Source organism: Podarcis raffonei, chromosome 2 (assembly GCF_027172205.1).
Source record: "Podarcis raffonei isolate rPodRaf1 chromosome 2, rPodRaf1.pri, whole genome shotgun sequence".
Taxonomy (NCBI): Eukaryota; Metazoa; Chordata; class Lepidosauria; order Squamata; family Lacertidae; genus Podarcis; species Podarcis raffonei.
The window spans coordinates 23603497-23624506 of NC_070603.1; the positions used below are offsets into that span (position 1 = coordinate 23603497).

The window sequence follows — 21010 nt, forward strand, 5'->3', positions numbered from 1 at the left end:
TATGGACAAATTGTTATATTATAAAGTAGAAGTGATTTGTTGTTTCTCAAATCAAATTAGCAAAAAAAAAGAAGAAAGCTTTCTCTGTTATAAAACAGGAAAAAATATGTCTCTTACCCTATTCCAACAACTACATTTAAAGTAAACCATTTGGTCTTTTGTTTTGTAGCACATATCTTTCAGGGCCATTCCCCAATAATGATGTTCAGTGAAAACGTTTTTAATATCTAGACTATAATAAACCTAACAGATGCTTCTATTATGCATTTGATATACTATATATTATTTTCCCTATAAATTAAGAGAGAAGGAATAACTCCAAAACACATGAACACAACTCAAAAAAGCAGACTGTTAACAGCCTCATGTTTCTAACTCTCATCAGTACAAGTCAGCATACCCAATGGTCAGAGTGGATGGGAATTGTAGTCCACCAATAACTGGAAGACCACAGTTCCTCCATCTCTGGTCTACAGTCTATGTATTTTGGACATCTACAGTAACAAAAATACAGTTCAAATACCAATGACATTTGGTAGCTTTGTAGTGAAATCCTGTGCACGTACACGAAATGTAATTTAGGACTGGATTCAACTACAGACGGCTCCCAATTTACGCATGGGTTACGTTCCAAGGCACCACATGTTTAAGTGACACGCTGTATATTTGAAATTGAAACACCATTGAAAAAGCCTGAAACACAAAAAATTGGTTTCCAGGTGGAAAAATCAAAGTTGGAAACAGAATTGTTGGAACCCAATGCTAAGATATTGTCAAGAATGTATAATTTGCTGTTGAAATGGAATACTGAGGAAGAAACGGTAAAATCTGCTATGATTAAATGGGCACAAGATATTGGTCATAATATTTTGTTTGACGACTGGGAGCAGTTGTGGACCACTGGGATTAAATTTACGGCATGTAATGCCCTAAGAGAGAATATTATGAAAATGATGTATAGGTGGTACATGACCCCAGTCAAGCTTGCAAAAATATACCATTTGCCCGATAATAAATGTTGGAAATGTAAGGAGATTGAAGGTACATTCTTTCACCTTTGGTGGACGTGCCCGAGGATTAAGGCTTTCTGGGAGATGATTTATAATGAAATGAAAAAGGTATTTAAGTATACTTTCATGAAGAAACCAGAGGCCTTTCTCCTGGGCATAGTCGGCCAATTGGTGCCAAAGAAGGATAGAACTTTTTTTATGTACGCTACAGCAGCAGCAAGAATACTCATTGCAAAGCATTGGAAGACACAAGAATTACCCACCTTGGAAGAATGGCAGATGCAAGTAATCGACTATATGGAAATGGCTGAGATGACAGGCAGAATCCGAGACCAGGGAGAAGAGTTGGTGGAAGAAGATTGGAGGAAATTTAAAATTTATTTACAGAAGTATTGTAAAATGTATGAATGCTGATGACATTGAATTAAAATGAAGGGGTTCTAGTAATAAGAGATAAAAATTTGAAATTTGGGAGGTAAAATATATAAGGATAAAGTAGTAGGATACGAATTTGCTGAACTAATTGTTAAAAAGGGATATAAAAAAGGGAGGCGTGAGGAAGTCAGGAAAATAAGTTAATTGAAGATGAATAATTAGAAAAGAGTGATTTGTGTTTTTCTTATTCTATTTTTTGAGTGTTGATTGTTTTTTTGTTTTCTTGTTAAATGTTTGTATTTTATGTATTGTGAAAGTTTGTATTGTTGTGTTTTATATTTTTTTTGTGTTCTTATTGTCCCATTTTTCTATTGTTAAACTTAATAAAATATTATTTTTTTAAAAAAAGAAAAAGCCTGAAACACCCCATTACACCTCTGCCCCCTTTTTGTGACGTTTTTGGGTTACTTCTGGTCTTCGTGCGATGCACATGTGTGCAGTCACGCATATATCAGACACACCTAAAACAGTCGCTGCCTGTACTACTAGCAGAAACCAGCGTGGTGATCCTGCTAGCTAGGACAACAGGGTTTCCCCCATGTGCCATCCCCAAATCCACTCTAGAGGGTCAGGAGTTCCCCCAGAGCAGCACATGGAGGAGAGGTCATTCTGTTAGGCAAGCAGGAATGCATGTGCTGATGGAACAATCTCCTTAGCACTATTTTGAATTCCACCCTAACTGGTCTTAGGTTACAACCCTATATTCATTTACCTGGAAGAAAGACCTATTAAATTCAACAGGACTGACCTCTCAGGAGATATACATATACATAGGATTGTGCTATCAGCCAGGTGTTGGTAAACCAACAAATTTTGTTGTCTTAGTAAAACCATTCTTAACTAGGTTTTATTTTATATCTTTAAAATATCAAGCAGCCTGGTACTGACACATTATTTTTTGCAATCTTTGTGGTGTGTTGCTGTTATTCAGCCACCCTGAAGCCATGGTTTGTTGCGGGCTTTCTGATTATTGCTTGTTGGGAAGCAACAAACACAATAGCTTGTTCTGGTGTAAATAGAAGTAAAAGTTTCCTTGTTTGTTTATTCTACTCAGGCCAAGAAGGGGCAAAGTGGGGAACGACTGGCACCATGCATCAACATGCCTCTCTGTCCTGACAACTCTTGATAAACCAGATAGTCTGATGCTATCATGGTTAATAGCCACATTCTGTATTAATTATTGTGCAAATTATCAATATGTGCACTGTCACCATGGCTATATAATTTCCATGTCATGAAGGAACAATGTTCATCCTAGTCACTACCAGCCCTTGGTTCTGAAAAGTTCTGAGCACTTGTCTTCAGTTAAGACTAAGGAGTCTTGGCAGGTGTTCCTATATGTGAAAAAAATACAAGAAGCAAATTGAAATCCTTCATTTAGAAGTTATTCCCCTGTCATTACCCCTAACTCCTAGTACACCACTATCAGTTTTCAAGTACAGAAACATAACCAAACTTGCTCAGATACAAAATTCAGGATTAAGAATCCTGCTAACTTATTACATTTTTAGCTGGCTAATTAAGTAAATCTATAATAATCACACTTAACACTCATTTTAATATTATATGCCCTCTACTTATACTATGCATTATCTTTCAGCTTCATCAGAGACCAATACTAACCTTGGTAGTTAAGAATTAAAACAGGTTTTGCAAAGGCAAAAGCGATCCTACAAATAGCGTTTAGGAACGATCAATACATAATTGTGTTAATCTTCTGCTTTAACAGTACTTGAAAATGCAGTATATTTTGCCTATATCCACAAAGTGCAGCTAGATAGGAGTACAACTTTTTCCATAATTGAAGAATACTACAAGTACGAAAGAGCAAGTTTCACATCTAAGTGGAGTTGTGGGAGTTCTAGATGCGTGCCTATTTCACGTACGTCATCAAAGGTAGAACAAGTGTATATTTATCAGCAAAGCGTTTTCCACAACTGTCAGTGAGTTATTAAGGGTTGATTTTCAACACTCTGGGGCCTAGAACGTACCAGTCTCTTCACTACCCAAAATTACAACTTCATAAATATGACCACCTGTTATGCTGTTATTTTGGTGCCATTGCATCTATTTTTATTTGTCTTTACCACCAAGCATGACATACAATACCATGGTAACATAAACAGAGGTGTCTGTATGAAGAGGTTAAGCTATAAATAGTAAAGTATAATCTAAAAGTAACCAACCTATAGACACCTGTTCTTATGACATAACACTTCCACTACAAGATGTTTTGCCTTATTCCAAGATCAATGAAATGTGGAACAGTCTGAGGAAAATAGAGGGGCAGAGAAATATCAAGTAGAGCATGGCACAGATGAGATGGGAGAGGCAATCCATTATTATAGTCAAGTTCTTTTTTTGTTCAAAACAACTGCTATGATAGCATAGCAGCAAATGAACCAGAGCAGTTGCTCTTAACATACAAGTCTAGCTTCACTGTTTAGAGCAGTCATAAAGGGAAGCATTCTTCCTCTTTATGAAGCTAAGAAAATGCTGTTTGCAGAACGCTACGGTAGTTTGCAAACTGAAAAAAGCTTCCAAAATTTTTCATCGTGAGATATAGATCCAAATAATTTGCTACTTCAAGCAAGATGCATTTAATCTTGTATAGCCTTGATACCTTTTGTAAAAAGAACCCAAAGCACTTTGTCAGAAAGCGGCTGGCAGGATCTCATCCCAAACAATGCAAAAACATCCATCAGATTGAAGAATTAGCCTCGGAACACTACAAGCAGCAGGCTGAAATGACTAGGATAACAACAATCTTCTTCTGAATCATGAGAACAGGCACCAAAATTGGGAGGTATAGAAGTTACAAGCTTTGAATTTGACAAAAGTAGAGGAACGAAGGCAGTACAGAGAAACAGAGCCTGGTATTGGAAGAGTGAGCAGGGGAAGAGGTGGTGAAATAAAAAGCAACAGAACAGACCATGAAAGATCTCCAATGAGTTTGATTGGTTCTACAACCTACCCTGGAAAGGCCATTTTCAAGAGGATAAACAAAGAGCCTTGGCAAAACAGCAACAAAGTTAAGCATACCTTAAATCTATTGTTTAACTGGATTGTGTTCAAATATAAGAGTCAGTTAGGGCTGCCATACGTCCGGAATTTCCCAGACATATCCGGAATTTGTCCGTCAGAAATAGTGTCCAGGCGGATTTGGTAAAACTCAGGCGTATGGCAACTCATGTCAGAAGTGTTGTTTTTTGGCAAAATTCCTTTTAAAAAAAAGCGGGGGGGGGGGGGGGGAGCTCAACAACTTTTGTGTCTGGATTTTCATTTTTGAAATATGGCAACCCTAGAGCCAGTACATATATGTATACACTAGCCTATAAAGTTACAATACACTGATCAATTAGTTTTAACTTATTAAATTGGCATATATTTGCACATGATTAAACTAAGTTTTGAAAAATCACTTCTTTTTTACCATGATGCCTTGTGCAATATGCACTGTCTATTAATATGTGAAGTGAGGAGGGAATGTTTCATCTAAGAAAATTAACCAAATTATTGTTTTGCAAACACCTGTGTATATCTTACATTTTGTGCATCGAATTAAGTAGACTGGAATAATACATGTGCTAGTCTTTAAAGGTACTGCAAACCTCTGTTTTTGCTGCAGTATAGACTGACATAGCTGCCCCTCTGGAAATGAGTTTATTGTGTTGATAATTGCACTTCTACATATTTTTTTTTACTGTGACTGCCATTGTGTCTCCTGTACCTTCAACATTTAAAAGTTTTAATATATTACGCCCGTTTGACTATTTTCAAACATAGGATTGAGAGCCTATATAACAGCAATAAGTAATAGAATGTATTGCCAAAGGGTTAAACTACATGTTCTTTGAAATGTCTTTGGATCCCATGCTTGGGATTCCCCTCTCTCCCCCCCCCCCCTCCACTCCCGCTCCCTAAAGGCAGCACTGGTAGGCTTGTGTTCTTGAGCTGTTGTATAGTTACTTACCAGCTTGTACACCTCAAGGTCAGTTTAAAGTCATGCACTCAGGAAGGCCTTGTGATGTAAGCAGATACGAGTGCTCAAGAGAGATCAGATCTCTTTGTTCAAGCAAGTCTTTTTGCATACTTGTGGGCAGGGAAGGTAAAATACACACAAAGCAACAGCAAAAGTAGAAGAGATTTGGATCCGCTTCTTTATCAGTTCTGAAAGTTAGTTGGCTGGAAACTGAACATGAAAGGAAAATTTATACTTTTTTTTTTTAAGAGTAAAACTGCGAAGAGGGGAAAGGCCGTAGCGGTAGAGCATCTGCTGGCATCTTTAAGTAGACCTGGAAAGACCCGTCTGAAAGCCTGGACAGAGACTACCAGTCACTGCAGACAGTTCTGCGCTAGATGGGTTAATGGTTTGGGCTCAAGTGTAAAGCAACTTTTTATGTTCTGTAAGGGTGGCGCTGTGGGTTAAACCACAGAGCCTAGGACTTTCCGATCAGAAGGTCAGTGGTTCAAATCCCTGTGACAGGGTGAGCTCCCGTTGCTCGGTCCCTTCTCCTGCCAACCTAGCAGTTCAAAAGCACGTCAAAGTGCAAGTAGATAAATAGGTACCACTCCAGCGGGAAGGTAAACGAAGTGTCCGTGCGCTGCTCTGGTTTGCCAGAAGCGGCTTAGTCATGCTTGCTACATGACCCGGAAGCTGTACGCCGGCTCCCTCGGCCAATAAAGTGAGATGAGCGCCGCAACCCCAGAGTCGGTCACGGGGTCAGGGGTCAGGGGTCCGTTACCTTTACCTTTATGTTCTGTAAGATTAACAAATTGAATAAACTAATGCTTTATTTATATCAGCCAATTGCTATTCTTTGAAACAATACTTTTTCAAGAGAAGTCTGAATTAAAATCTAGGCATGTTGAGAGTGAGAATCCAGACGCTAGTTTTGTTTCCTCCTGGAGTCCCAAAATCATCAAGGTGAAACACAAGTTGACTCCTGATCTTCTTGGGCCAGTCTGTGTTTCAAATGCAGAATACTACATCTGATTGTATGTTTGTATCTATCTAATCATTGGCAGTTCTCAGTGGTATTACACCAAGACAGCAAATATTTTAATTAAGCAGACATGGAATAATGATCCATTAGAGAGGGCTAAACTGCCTTTATTATTCTTTACAAAATATTCTTCACTTTCTCTTAAGACAAGTGACCAGAGACGATGCTACCTATGGAACACTCAAAAATCCCAATGTGCTCACTGGCCTAAAAAGGTTGCCAGTCCCTAGTAGAGTGGAATAACTATTATTATTAAAAGAACCAACGTTAGGGGAGGGAATACCTATATTTTCCAAGGGGCAGTTCCAGTGTTAGAAACTGAGATATGAAAGCTAGGAGCTAAATGGCACCTTAAACCTAGCGTTATGTGCACAACTATGTAATGTCTAGGCACATTTTTTAATAACAAGAATACAAAGCTGAAAATGAATGAACTGCAGCTAAAGTATTGTGTTCAGTTGTCACATGGTCTAGTTCTTCCCCTGCCCTCACCCCCCCAATATCCTTAAGAGGGTCTCTTCTCCAGTCTTCGAAGAATAGATGGAAATGGGGAGGCAGAAAAAGGTCCTCCTTTCCTTCCACTCTGAAGTTTTAATCTGAAATCTTAGGCGCAGTACTGTGCCCAGAGCACAAAAACAGATTGCACTAATGAAATTCCCTGTTGCAAAATGTGCCTGGAACAATGGGAGTTTCAAACACTGGGCAGTTCACCAAGAAAATAGTAAGGAAGATTTCAAATCCTTTTGAATGCTTCTTAGGAGAGCTACAATGATTAATTCCTTAATACTTGTGATGTTCAATTTAAATATTTTATGGATTTATAGAATGGAGGTTTAAGTATGCATTTAGGAGTTACTGAACTGAAATAAATATTGTTATTCATACTATATCTGCTGATTATATTTAGACTATATTTGTTTGTTGGTTTGTATGTGTATTTTTAAACATTTAATTATATACTGCACATATGCATGTGTGCACTATATATATAGTCACAGGAAGCATGACCAGAAAGAGAGGAAGAGGCGAATAACTATGGCAGTAGAGTCCATGTGAACAGAAGAAAGTGAGACAATGAAAGACCAGAGAGAAAACTGCAGTAATCAGTGTTAGAAATAACTAGGCTGGACATGCATTAGAGTTTGCATGAAGGAAAACTCATACTCTTGTAATGTTGTAAAAGAGAGAAGCGCCATGAGTTTGCATAAGGCTGCATTATGGGGAGGGGGTTTGAGACTGCTCAGCCAAAAAAGAAGCTGGCTCGCATTTTAGTCCAACCTGTTTTACAACTGCTGTGTACCAACCTGAAAACTTCATTGAGTTATCCAGTACAATCCCAATGTCTCGTTTCTGATCAGTCACTGCCAGTTCAGACTTCATTTGTGCCTTTTCTTTGCCTCAATATGCATCACTTTACACTTGCTTATATTGAACTTCATTTGCTATTTTAATGCAAATTAAAATAGAGGTCCTTTTGGAGATCTGCTTATTCCTATTCTCAGCTTCTGTTGCTTAACCAGTTGCTGATCTATAAGAGGACGTCTCCTATTATTCCATGACTACTAAACTTACTCAAGAGTCTTTGGTGACGGACTTTATGCATAACCTGCAAGTGTCCTGTTTTAAGCGGGACATCCTGGAGTGACAGACGCCGGCCCAGCTTCACGGCCTAGGACCCTCGTACCTACGGGACCACCTCTCCCGGTATGCCCCACAGAGAGCCTCAAGGTCCATAAATAGCAACACCCTAGTGGTCCCGGGCCTTAAGGAAGTTAATTAGCATCAACCAGAGCCAGGGCCTTTTCAACACTGGCTCCGGCCTGGTGGAACGCTCTGCCTCATGAGACCAGGGCCCTGCAGGATCTGATTTCTTTCCGCAGGGCCTGTAAGACAGAGTTGTTCCGCCTGGCCTTTGGCTTGGAGCCAATATGATTCCCTCCCCCTCTTTCTTTTTCCTTTCTCCTCCTGTTATGAGGCTGCATTTTCATATTTTAATGTTTCAATATTTTAATGTTGTATTTTAATCTTGCTTTTAAGTTGTATTCATTCAACTTGTTTTTATTATTGCTTGTTAGCCGCCCTGAGCCCGGCCTTGGCTGGGGAGGTCAGGGAATAATAATAATAATAATAATAATAATAATAATAATAATAATAATAATAATTATTATTATTATTATTATTATTATCCCAATTTGGGATGTCCTGTTTTGGCTCCTGTGCTCTGGCACAGGTAGGAGGGGGACAAGCAGACGGGCAAGCAAAGGGGCGGTGGCAGGGAGGAGGCAAGCAGGTAAGCGATTGAGTTGTGGGTGGTGCCCCGATTTGCCCTCCCAAAATGTTGGGGGGTATGTTTAATCAAAAGCTCTTTGAAAATCTCAGCACACAGTGTTGACTGGATCACCGTCTATATGTTTACTGGTATTTTAAAAGAGCTCTGAAAGGTTAGTTAAACTTAGATGAGCCATACTGGTTCTGCTTCCGCAAGACCTGTTTGTCTATATTCTTGGTACTCTATCTTTAATGGTGCTTTCTACCAGTTTTCCTGGAGCAGACTGTAATTTCCCAGAACTCCCCTGGATCCTGTCTATTTCCAGTGCTTACGCATGGAGGCTGATCTTAGGGACAAGTTCATCTGAGCTATTTAAGAACTCTTGGATGGATGCCATCTGTGATTTAAAACAGTGATTTGTCTGTTTTAAATCTGTCAATAAGGCCTATAACTTCATCTCATTGTTTATTTGCCTTCCTAAGAAAGTTAGTTCAAGGGCAGGCAGCTGCTCTACATCTTTCACTGTGGAAAACAATGCAATGAATCCAGCTGTTCTGCAGTCCCTCCCACCTTTTAAGCACACCTTTGACTCCTTTTGCTACCCCACCTCGCTAGCTGGCTTCTCACTTCTAACAAATTTAAATATTTTGCTGGTGGTGGTTTTAATGTGTTTAGCAAAGTGTTCCCCAAATACTTTTCGTTGACTTGCATTTACTTTGCCAAAGTTTATGTTCCTTTTTGTTATTTCCGTTTGGACAAGACTTCAATTGTCTGAAGGAAACCTTGGCCCTGGAGTAGTTTTCCTGATAGTCAGCACACTTTCTAACTGAACTTCTATTATTGTGGTTTTGACTAACCCTAAGGCATTCTGAACAGATTTGATCTTCTTGACTTTCACGTTTCACTTTAGTTAGAAGTGCTATGAGTCTTTAGCCTTGGAAAATTTTGCAGTATGTGGCAATAAGATCCTGTGGTTGTTGACTTTGAAGGTGGATGCAAGTTTAGGGATTCAGTAAGCTTTTAACTAGCTTGGACTAGTGGAAGTTTCATGAGGATGCAATGATGCATGCTTTATTGGTAACTGTTTATTTCTTTATTTTTATTTGTCCGTGTAATATTCTTTTCCATAATACAATGCCCTGTTACATTTCATTCAGGATTGCTGAGTTTATCTCTTTTTAACATTTCTGTGCTTTGATTTAAATATATATCTCCAATTTATCTTATTTTTGGTTTAACTGGTCCCTTTCTGATTACCACCACCAGGTCACCAAAGCAAGCTACCATATTTTTTGCACCATAACACTCACTTTTTCCTCCTATAAAGTAAGGGCAAATGTCTGTGCGTGTTATGGAGGGAATGCCTACGGGTGGCATTCCTACAGATTTTCCTCCTCTAAAAACTACGTGCGTGTTATGGTCGGGTGCGTGTTATAGAGTAAAAAATACGGTAACTGGAGGGAAATTCAAGAACTAATTTGAGATAGCTGTGGACAGTAGCTAACCAGTAGATTCCATGAGTAACAGTTTAAGGACAAGTTGTACATGGTCATCTTGCTGGTGATGCCACTGTTCTCTTTAAAAACTACAGTATGTAGAACATTATTTCTCAATTAGTATTCTAATGGCACACTTTGAGAAAGGAGTAGCCAGGGAACTCCTTTACCTGAAAAGCCCAGATAGAAGATCCTAAGAGAATGGACTGTCAGCTGATTATAAACATTATTATTATTATTATTATTGTTATTATTACTACTACTACTACTACTATCTAACGACACCACTGATCCATAAAATGAAAGCAATAAACAATGTACTGTACTATAAAACAAATAAAGCAGTATTGTAGATGATAAAAATTAAAATTAAAAAAAATTTCTTACCTGCACTGATGATAATGACTATTTGGATGGGGGGGGGGCTTTTATCCATTTCTGCAGTCACACAATCAATCAATCACAGTCACAAAAACAAATTAACCAAAAAAGCCTCAAAAAAAACAAAACGCAAAATAGCAAAAACAAAAGCACCAACTATACCGTAAGCTCCACATATCACCTCAGAAAACTGCAATCGGAAACAGAAGGTTTGAATTACAAGGGGGGGGGGTGCAAATTAGCAGCACAACAGGAAATACGGAAACAGAAGGTTTGAATTACAAAGGGGGGATGCAAATTAGCTATGCAACAGTAAAAACGGAAGCTCAGGACTCAAAACAGAGCATGTTCGGCTTCCGGGAAAAAGTTCGAAAACCGGAACACCTACTTCCGGTTTTACAGCGTTCGGGTTCCAAGTTGTTCATGAACTAAAGCTGTTCGAAAACCGAGGTACCACTGTATTATTATTATTATTATTATTATTATTATTATTATTTGATTGATTGAATTCATATACCGCCCTTTACCTGGAGGTCTCAGGACGGTTCACAGAAAAGACTTACTGGACTCTCAACTTATATAATTGAATATTTTGCTCACTATTATGATATTGGCTATCTTCCTGCACTACTGAATTATGTTCCTTAATATTGGGTGTTTTATTGTGTTGTTTTACTGAAATCGAACTGTTTGGATTGATGCTGTTAAACCATCTTGAAGGTGTTATCGAACAGAAAATGTGGGATAAAATATTTTTTAAAAAACAACTATAAATACTATTGTACTTCAAGATAATGAATATGCTAAGCAGAATATATTTTCCTACATTTCATGCTCTTGCTTAAGAACCAGGAACGATCAACTCCTTAGGGCAAATATATACTCAGATGTTTCAGCAAGTGCCATAAAATCAATACTAAATTATACCACAGGGAATGTTTATATTGTAAACAATTGTTAGTTCTTTTTACTGGCTAGATAGGAGTAACATTCATTATGGTTGTATTTTTTGAAAAAGAAACTGGCCTCAGGCTTACAAACTGGAGTGTCTTCAGCCTTAGGTGGGCAATCTCGTTCAGCTGAAATAGCGATGAATGAACTAATTTAATGAGATATGTCATCCAACTTGGCAAGATTGCCCCAAAAAAACATGTTTTGCAAGATCTGCCTTCGTTCTCAGGTAATGCCAAGCCAAGCCGAATCATGGCCTAGTGCAAATGACCAAATGTGGGCTGCTCAAGAGGACAAACCACAGGGCACACCTTGATTATAGCCTGTGATTTGACTGGCAAGCAGCTAAACCATGAACCAAGCATTAGCTGACACATGAAGTCAAACTGCGGTTTGGTTCAGCACAGCAGCATAATGACCAGTGAAGAGCAAAGTCATACTTTCCAGGGGCCTGCATGTTTGCTCATTTGTGTCTTGGTTTGGTTTAATGGGCCTGTGAACAGACCAATGAAGTTTTTTGCTGATGTGTAAGTAGCTAAGATAGGGCTGGGCGATACCTGGTTTTCAACATCACAACATATCACGATGTCTGAAATAAGGATGGAGCTATGTAGAGGCATTGGCCGGCTTCATGGTTTTCCCCCAAATTGTGATTTTTGCATAGCACACACACACACACATCATGATTTGTGATATATTGCCAGGTCAAAAATTATGAAACCAATATCACGATATGGACTTCAAACCAGTTTTGGACGATATATTGATATATCGCCTAGCCCTATAGGCAATGGGACCTACAACAAAATGTTGCCGTGTGGAAGCCTCCTGTTCACCATATTCCATTCCACTTCCCCCATTTCTTATTCCACAACAGTCAGCTAGCATTCCATGGCCCCTGAGCACACTCAGTTTGCATTAGGTTTTGTAACTCCCCCCCCCCAGTTATTTATTTTTTATTGTACTTCCACAGATCTCAGGATTATCCTGAGCCTGCTGATCTCTGTCTCTTGCACACAAAGGGCATCATTGTGGTTACATGAGCATAGGCACTCAGAAGACTTGAATCAAGTCTTCTGTCAGTATAATAGATATGATTTATCAGAGTTCTACATGCATTGGGGGGGGGAACTGTAATCATAACGGAAATTTTTACCACAAAACTACTGAGGATGGGATTCTGACATTTTACTCAACTCACTCAAGTCACATGAGACTTTGAACAAATATATTAACTGTTCAATGAAAAAGTCCCCTTTGATGATGAATGTTTAAAGGTCATATGCTCATAGCCTTTTAAAAAAACTAAAGGAAAGTAACAGGATAGCAATGAAGCCAAGGGAAGCAACAGTTAGTTACTAACATCTTAATCACCCAATGTTCTTGTACATTTACCATTGCTTTCTGCACAAAACGACAATAGTTAAAAAGAACATTACCAAGATTACTTAGGCTACAGTCTCAGAAGAGAAACATATTTCAGAGCCCTCAAGAAACACACTCCAAGGCAGGCTAATTTAAATCAATTTTCAAGTTTTCTATCAAATGTTTACTGAACAAAAAATGCATAAAAATTGGTTGCTTTTGAAACTAATTAACTTCTATATTATCAGGGCATAACCCAAAATTGCTTCTCATGTAACTAACACGTATTTTCTACTACACAATGTAGAGATGAAGCAATTGGCCCGTTCTATATATATACGTAAGGAAACTAAGCAAGCTCAGATACGTGAACTCTATCTTAAGCCTATCTTAAAATGCATCTTGGTTCATCAAGCCATGATTTGATTTTATATGCACAAGCCAAAGGTGAGGCCCAGGTTTGTGTGCTTCCGTTTGCCCTTCATGCATAGGGCTTCCCTGCCGACAACCTTGGTTTCAGGCAGCCAGCAAGCATGCCTGTTTTATCCAAACTGGAAAATTAGATTGTGTTTGCCCTGCAAAACAGAACTAGAAACCAAATTTCCAATTCTGTTTTGCGGAGAAAGCACAAACCATAGTTTGCCAAGCAAAACTTCCAACTAAGTTTTATCTCAAACCAGGAAAGGAGGCAGGAAGTGCAAGAAAAAGGAACAAAGGGAGGGAGAGGCAGTAATCAAACCCAATAATCCAGCTATGCATAATGTCAAACTGTTAGATGTCACATCTGAATCACCGCAGTGTGTTTGATAGTTTTAAGTGGTTTAGAATGTAGGCTTTGTTTGTATTACATTCAGACATCATTTTAAACTGGGTTATTTTATAGAATCCCTATCACAAACTTCCAAGTAATATAATTAAAATTAACTGTTATTGAAGTTAAGTTTTTCCTCATCCAGGGTGGCATCCTGTTCAGTTCTGAAAGTATGTATAATTTCAATGCCTATATGCAAAGTTGTTCATAACTTGTTGCAGATAGCCAACAATTACTAATTCATTGTAATTGTTTGGGACAGGGAGCTCAGCACAAATACTATGTAAGAGTGAAATGTATTTAAAGAATAAAAAAAAAAGTGTAGTAGCACCTTAGAGACCAGCTAAGTTTGTTCTTGGTATGAGCTTTCGTGTGCATGTACAAATATAGACTAACATACATAAGTAGAAGTAAGGTCCATTAAGTTCAATAGGACTCATTCCCAAGTTAGTGGCCATTGGATTGCAATTTTATTCACAGTATAAAGTAGCAGCAAATTGTACCAGTGCACATCCACAAATCTTTGTTAAAAGATGGTTTTGCATTTGACACATTTTGATGGCACTACAGGAATACTTTACTTAAAAAGTCTACTTCAGCTGCCCCTGAAGAGGCATCAAAGGTTTTCAGATATTTACACAACACCTGGGGTTTTAATTCTGACTCATGCAAAACTATTCTCTTCAAACTACTAGGCATAGAAACTTTTGAAAATGGGAATGGGGGGGGTGAGCAGGGGTCGCTTTAAGGTTGTAAATGTCCACAAATGGCTAACCCAGATACGCAGTGGGGGTTTTTTAAGGACTAATAATTCATTTGGAATTATTTGCAAACCCGTTTTAAACACTAGAATGTTGGCTTTGCTGGGAAGGCTGGAAAAGATAAGAAACTACTGAAGGAAAAACCAACACAACAACCAATTACATGTACCTCCAGCAAACACAGTATGAGCTTGCTAGTTCCCAACCGGTTCACTCTCTGCAGATGTACGAAATACTATGTAGCCAGCAAATACATACAGATACAAAGTAGATTGCACAGGAAACCTCAAAACTGTATTTCTCTTTACTGTAGTCGTTTTACACAAGACAGGGAGAAATGTGGTACTTTTGATACATTTCACTGCTTCTTCTGCAACAACCGAAATGTTTCATGCCAGATAGTCCAAGCAGGCTTCCGAAACACATGGAGTGCAAGTGTTATGTTTATTTATTTTTTACAGAAAAAAGATACCTGCAACAATCTACTAGTGATATTCTTACCACTATTGTATATATTTCTGCATCAAAAGATGGGAACAAAGTTCTATGGAAGAATATGTTCAAAGCTCCCCCTTGTGGACTACAGTACTGTCAGGTATGTTTTTTTTAACAAAAATAAAATGAATGTATTTGCACATTGCCAAAAGATGAAACGGAAAATAAACTTCCATGATAAGGACTGAATAGCAATTAAAACAACAAACAAGCATAACATTTTAATATGAATCTGAAAACAAAGGGGAACTTAGATGTTCACTGCATGTACAACATCACAACTTTACTCCAATAAATATAAACATTCATCAAAGCTGTACCATATGTACTGAAGTCTTGTTGCCTTCTGAGTATAGAACTACCATGATCAACATACTTAATGTTGTTTTGCCTTTGTCTGCCATTTGCTCTCAATATGTGTGCTTCTATTTAAATACATGTGTGCTACACTCAGTACCTAAAATACACTGTGCTTTAGTAAAATATATCAACAACGGAATGGCTACATTAAAAGTTTCACTAGAAGAATTGAAGCTCACTTACAAATGCTACTTTACATAGGAGAAACTTTGAAAAATTATCACACATCTAAATTTGAAGTATGCAAGGAGCACGTTTTGAAAACGGGATGACTTAGACGGGATGACTTTTATTTTTTTGAAATTTCACTGGATTAATTCTTGCCACATGATTCCATTCCAAATCAGTCCTGCTCAAAGTGTGCGTACCTGCTTATGTTTGCATGTGTGTTCTTAGCAAAGCTTAGTAGCCAATCAGAACTCTGATGACACAGTAAATTGGTATATTTACTTTTTGCTTGCATGCACTTTCCTTCCATCGCAACAGAAATACGACTCCATGAACTAGAGTGGAGGGAAAAATCATTTCATAATAGTAGAAAGAACCCAATAAAACACCACGGTCATTTATTAACTCTTCTCCACTCTAGTCACATTCAGGAACAATTGTTAAAACAAAGCACTAAGCATTATCATCTACTGCACTTACCTCTTCAACTGTCAAAGGCATACAGATCCGATACTCCTTCATGAGCATATTCCTTCACATTAAATGCAAATCAGCAATTTAGGAGAAACGTAATCACAGTGCACCCCAACTGCAGCAACAACAAAAAGGGGGGGAAAATCTTTTTTATATCTTTTTTTAAAAAATCAGCAAGGTCTACAGCACACTGTAGTATGTGTGCTTGACAATGTATGTAGAAATTGCCACTGCCACCATCTAGAAAGCTGATCTAGCAAAAAAAGGGAAAAAACAGAATTTCTTCTCTCTTCCAGTTTTCCTGCTTCAAACTGAGATCATGTGATTTTTCACTCACACATACACAAAGGAGTCTCAAACATAAAATGCTATCATAGTGAATGGAGAGACATCCACTGGAAATGCATTAAAATCTACAATTTCTTTCCAGTTGCATCAAGACATTCCTAGAGCAGCCGAGGTGGGGGAGGAAGTAAAAATAAATGAAATAGTCCACAGATGTTAATGTCACCAGCAGCGGCAGCAGCAGCACACGGGATCAGCAGCGGCAAAGATGCAAAGCTTATTTCCAAGACAAAGGGTTTATAACGTTTCCTTCCCAGGCTGGTAAACAAGGCTCTCTCCCCGCCTCACTGTACTAAAGCTGATGTTATGCCTTTCAGCATTACTGCACCCTGAGGGAGAGACAGGATGTGTCTTGGCTTTTCCTTCCACCTTTGATCGTTCTTGAGGGCTGGGTTTCCCCACCAGAGCTGTGTGTACGTACTGGTCGGGTCCTATCTGGTCGTGCTGAGAAGTCTCTGCAGCAGCAGCCTTAGAAAGGGTGTGAGTGTGTGTCTGACATCAGCAGCCACAGCAGGAAGGATGGCCCCATCCGGCCAATAGGGAAATGGCATGGGGGGGGAAACGCAAACGTTTTAAACAAAACAGCATGTCTCTGCTGAAGTGTCAGCCAGCACAAGGAAAGCAAGAGGCAACTGAATTCAAATAAAATCCAAAGGGATAATTGCTTTCTCCCCACTCTCCACGCATATCTCCCCTCCCCTTTTGGTTCTTGCAGATTGATTTCAGGCCATTTAGAAAAATGCAAGGAGCAGCAGTTGGGTGAAACTGACATATGGTATATGACTAATTTAGAGGCAATTCCAGACAGCGATAGCTACTAAGCTGTTCCTAGAGATCTGGGGGGAACCTTTGCTGGATGTGTTTAGAAATAAAACTAAGCATGAGATACATGCAAGAAGAAAACTCTTCTTCACTGGAGGCAACAACACCTGCAAAATCTTTTATGCATGGCATGTTTAAAACTATTTCTGTTGTAATAAACCAGGAACAGTTATGGTGGTGGTCCCACCTCTACTCACACTTCCACCAGCCATTTTATGGTGCTCTATTGCCTGCTATGGGACGCGGGTGGAGCTGTGGGTTAAATCACAGAGCCTAGGACTTGCCGATCAGAAGGTCGGCGGTTCAAATCCCCGCAATGGGGTGAGCTCCCGTTGCTTGGTCCCTGCTCTTGCCAACCTAGCTGTTCAAAAGCACGTCAAAGTGCAAGTAGATAAATAGGTGCCGCTCCGGCGGGAAGGTAAACGGCATTTCCGTGCGCTGCTCTGGTACGCCAGAAGCAGGTTAGTCACGCTGGCCACATGTCCCGGAAGCTGTATGCCGGCTCCCTCGGCCAATAAAGCGAGATGAGCGCCACAACCCCAGAGTCGGCCACAACTGGACCTAATGGGCGGGGTCCCTTTACCTTTATTGCCTGCTATCTGTGGAGCCTTGGGTCATGATGCATTTCACACAATAGCTCCAATTTTGCTGGAGTGTTTAATAGTAGCAAAGGAGTGTCTTGTGGCCTTTGTGATTTCTGACAAACCTCTAGAGACACTCAAACAAAAACAAGTGACTCATGGAAAAAAAGAATCCCTTAAGAGGATAATCACCCAAAGCACCTGAAGAATTTTAAAGCATCAATATACACGCCAAAGAAATACCTTCAAAACCCTCCATGATTGCCTGCCCCCCATCTGAAACATCTCTGCTCTTACATCCCAACAGATCTCTTCCTGTTTCACTTGTCCAGCTCCACCAACCTCATGGAAGGTCTCCTGCTCCTTGAAACAATTGCACCCTTTCTTCCTTGACTCCTCTAATTGCTTGGAGCTGCTTCCCAGAATGCCTCAGTGCAACCACTTTCTTTGTTTCCTACAAATCCCACTTCCAAATTCATACTTTCTTAGAAGCCTTTGGAACAATCCCGTAGTCCCAAGACCATATTGTAATGAAGCCAAAGTATGTGTAATTGAAATAATCACATATCCCTTCACCAGGGGCAAAGCTAGGCTTTATTTCACCCAGGTCAAAGATCCAGTCTGGCACCCCCCATGGGCATTTGGATGTGCGCACACACAGAAAGCCCAACTAGTTCCCCATAGCTACAGCTCTGCCTTCAGCTGTCTGTGCCAGCTTCTATTTTCCATCCCCTTTCTTTGGCAGTTTCCTATGTGGCAGCCTGATTGCACAAAGAGCTTCTTCTCACAACAAACAGGACTTCCACTCCTTCCCTCTGCACACACATACACACACACTCCGGAGGAATCTTCCAGAGAAATTAGGGACAAGTGAGGTTGTGACTTATGAAAGGCTGAAGGGTTGTTGGATCATACCCTATATAGCTGTTGTTAGATTGAAAGCCAAACGAGATAGGGAACAGCCAAACTTCTTCTTTGTAAATGACCATATAGATAATGCCATTAATATGTCTTATTTGCATTCTATGCTGATCTGATTTCAGAAACAGCAACTGAACTGGTCTGCAATGGCTTGGAAGCAGCACAGTAACAGCAGCACAGATTCTACAGTAGCTCTTCTGCTTTTAATTGTGCAACTTCGGCAGAAGCAGAACAACATCTCTGCATTTGTTTTCACTGTTATATCTCGTGCTAGAATGTTGTAGGAGAAAACAGCCCTTGCATGAGTAGAAAATGACTTTTATTCGAACTATTATTTTTTGTAAGTCGTTCTGAAGAAAGCAGAGGAAAGGTGTTCTAGATAAATAAATCTTACTGCCATGCTGAAATAACATCTGAAAGAAACTAAAAGCAAGTGATGAAATATGGATTATGTAAAAACTGGTCATTTTTCTTTTCTACTTCCTCAATCTTTGAGTTAGGAATCCTGAACTAGTAGGCTTTTGTTCTGATCCATGACAGCATTTTGCAACAAACTGAAAATAATGATGATGATGATGATGATGATGATGATGATGCAGTATTGCAATATTAAGCTTGTATTCTTAAAAAGAAATGTGCAAGTCCTTTATAAATATAAAAGGACAGCACAGGACATACAAAAACAGGATATAACAACCTCACCCATTTCCTTTTTGAGCAGCATTTCATTAATAGCCCTCAACTCTGTAAAGCAGCCATAGCTTCTCATATCAGTTAGAAATGCCTCAATGAAAACACATTGCCATTATTATCTTCTTTTAGCAGGCATAATCCTTTTCCACTTTTGAAGCAAGCAATGCGCAAAAGATAAAAAGCTGATACATTTTAATTATGTTTGAATGTCAACATTTAAAGCTCATTCATTAACATGCATAATAACTTATATTCTCAAATTGCCCCTGAAAGTTATGTCATGTAAATTATATGTGCTTCTCAAAATGTCACCGTGATCTTGAAGAACCAGCAACCCAAACATTTAATATAAAAATACATCAAGTACTAAATATAAGCATGAGAGACTAACAGTGCAGTCCTAACCACATCTACTCAAAAGCAAGTACTATTGAATTCAGTGGTGCTTTCTCCCAGGAAAATGGGTTACGATTGCAGCCAAAGTTATTTCTATTTCTTTAACACTTTTGCACTGAAACATCAACACAACTGGCATTGAACCTCCTTTTAGTACATGAAGACTTTTGTTAGAATGCCAGCTGTCTTTTTTTCTGTCCAAAAAATAGATGAAGGTAGTACTTTCTACTAAAGAATACAGTGCCTGAAATCAGTTCCCAAAACTTGAATTTACAAGATGCAACTATTAAAGTTAAATTTCCTTACAAATATCAAACAAATTTTGAAATTCAGATTTGCCTATATGCAACCTTAGGATCTGTAAGCCTTAGTCCAGAGACAAACACTGCCATCTAGTGGTAATATAAGCCACTTCAACTCTTGCTTAGCTCTTCTGCACTCCAATGCACACTCAACTAGAAGGCCCACTGGTGGCTTGCCTTAACACATCTAACAAACAAAAGTCTGCTCTACTGTTACCCAGAGGAAATAGCTATATTTAGAATTCAGGTTCTTTTATGGCTGCAGTACATTATAATTTTAGATTACATTGACTTTTAATGCAGCTATAGATTTGGCTATTGAACCACAAAAAATAGAATAAAGACTACTCTCAAATTACTATGTTTGACCATATTCTCACATTTTTTTACTGAATGGGCTTCTTGCTTTACATGCGCCTGTGGTGCAAGCAAAAGCTTGCACTGCAGCTACTATCATAGTGTCTTACATGAAGTAAACAGGGCTTGGGTAACACTCACAAACTTTGCATATTGAAAGCAAGGGGAAACCTGTCCCCTCTGTTCAGTTCCTAGATAAAACTGCATCAGAATGTGGAGCTGCAGAGGGTCTCTGCAGGCTGTAGGGTGGGGTGCAAGAACCATGAAAACAGAGATGGATTCGGGGCAGCACGACCGGTTCTGCCACAGTGAATGCTGAGCCTAGGGGGTACAGCAGGGCGTTGCAACTATGACATAGTGAATTGAGCAGAACAGAAGGCGAGAGGCAGGGTTTATGCCAAATTTGGGTCTTGCACAGGCCGCCGCTGAAATTCAAAAGACCAAAGCCCTTCCCTGATGAAAAATCCCATTGAATTACTTGAATGAGTTCCTTCATTGCTGAAGGACGATAAGGGTAGGTCTGCTCTCAAAATCAAACAATAGCCCCAACACCCACACAATGCTCCATGTAGCATAGCATTGGCTCAGTCTCTTAGTACCAGTTTGTGCTT

The 21010-nt window shown here is 39.2% G+C and overlaps 1 protein-coding gene across 2 annotated transcripts in view; it reads right to left on the reverse strand.

The window, feature by feature from the left end:
- PITPNC1 (phosphatidylinositol transfer protein cytoplasmic 1) overlaps positions 1-21010 on the reverse strand; it is a 124591-nt gene extending 103581 nt beyond the window's left edge. The window contains exons 1-2 of one of the 2 annotated variants that reach the window (XM_053375339.1): positions 20878-21010; positions 15989-16097 (exon numbers count right to left, since the gene is read on the reverse strand). In XM_053375339.1, coding sequence (XP_053231314.1) covers positions 15989-16036 — 48 coding nt within the window. In that variant the 5' untranslated portion in view covers positions 16037-16097; positions 20878-21010. Of the gene's footprint in view, positions 1-15988; positions 16857-20877 lie in introns of those variants that run through there. The other variant, XM_053375340.1, reaches the window with a different exon arrangement.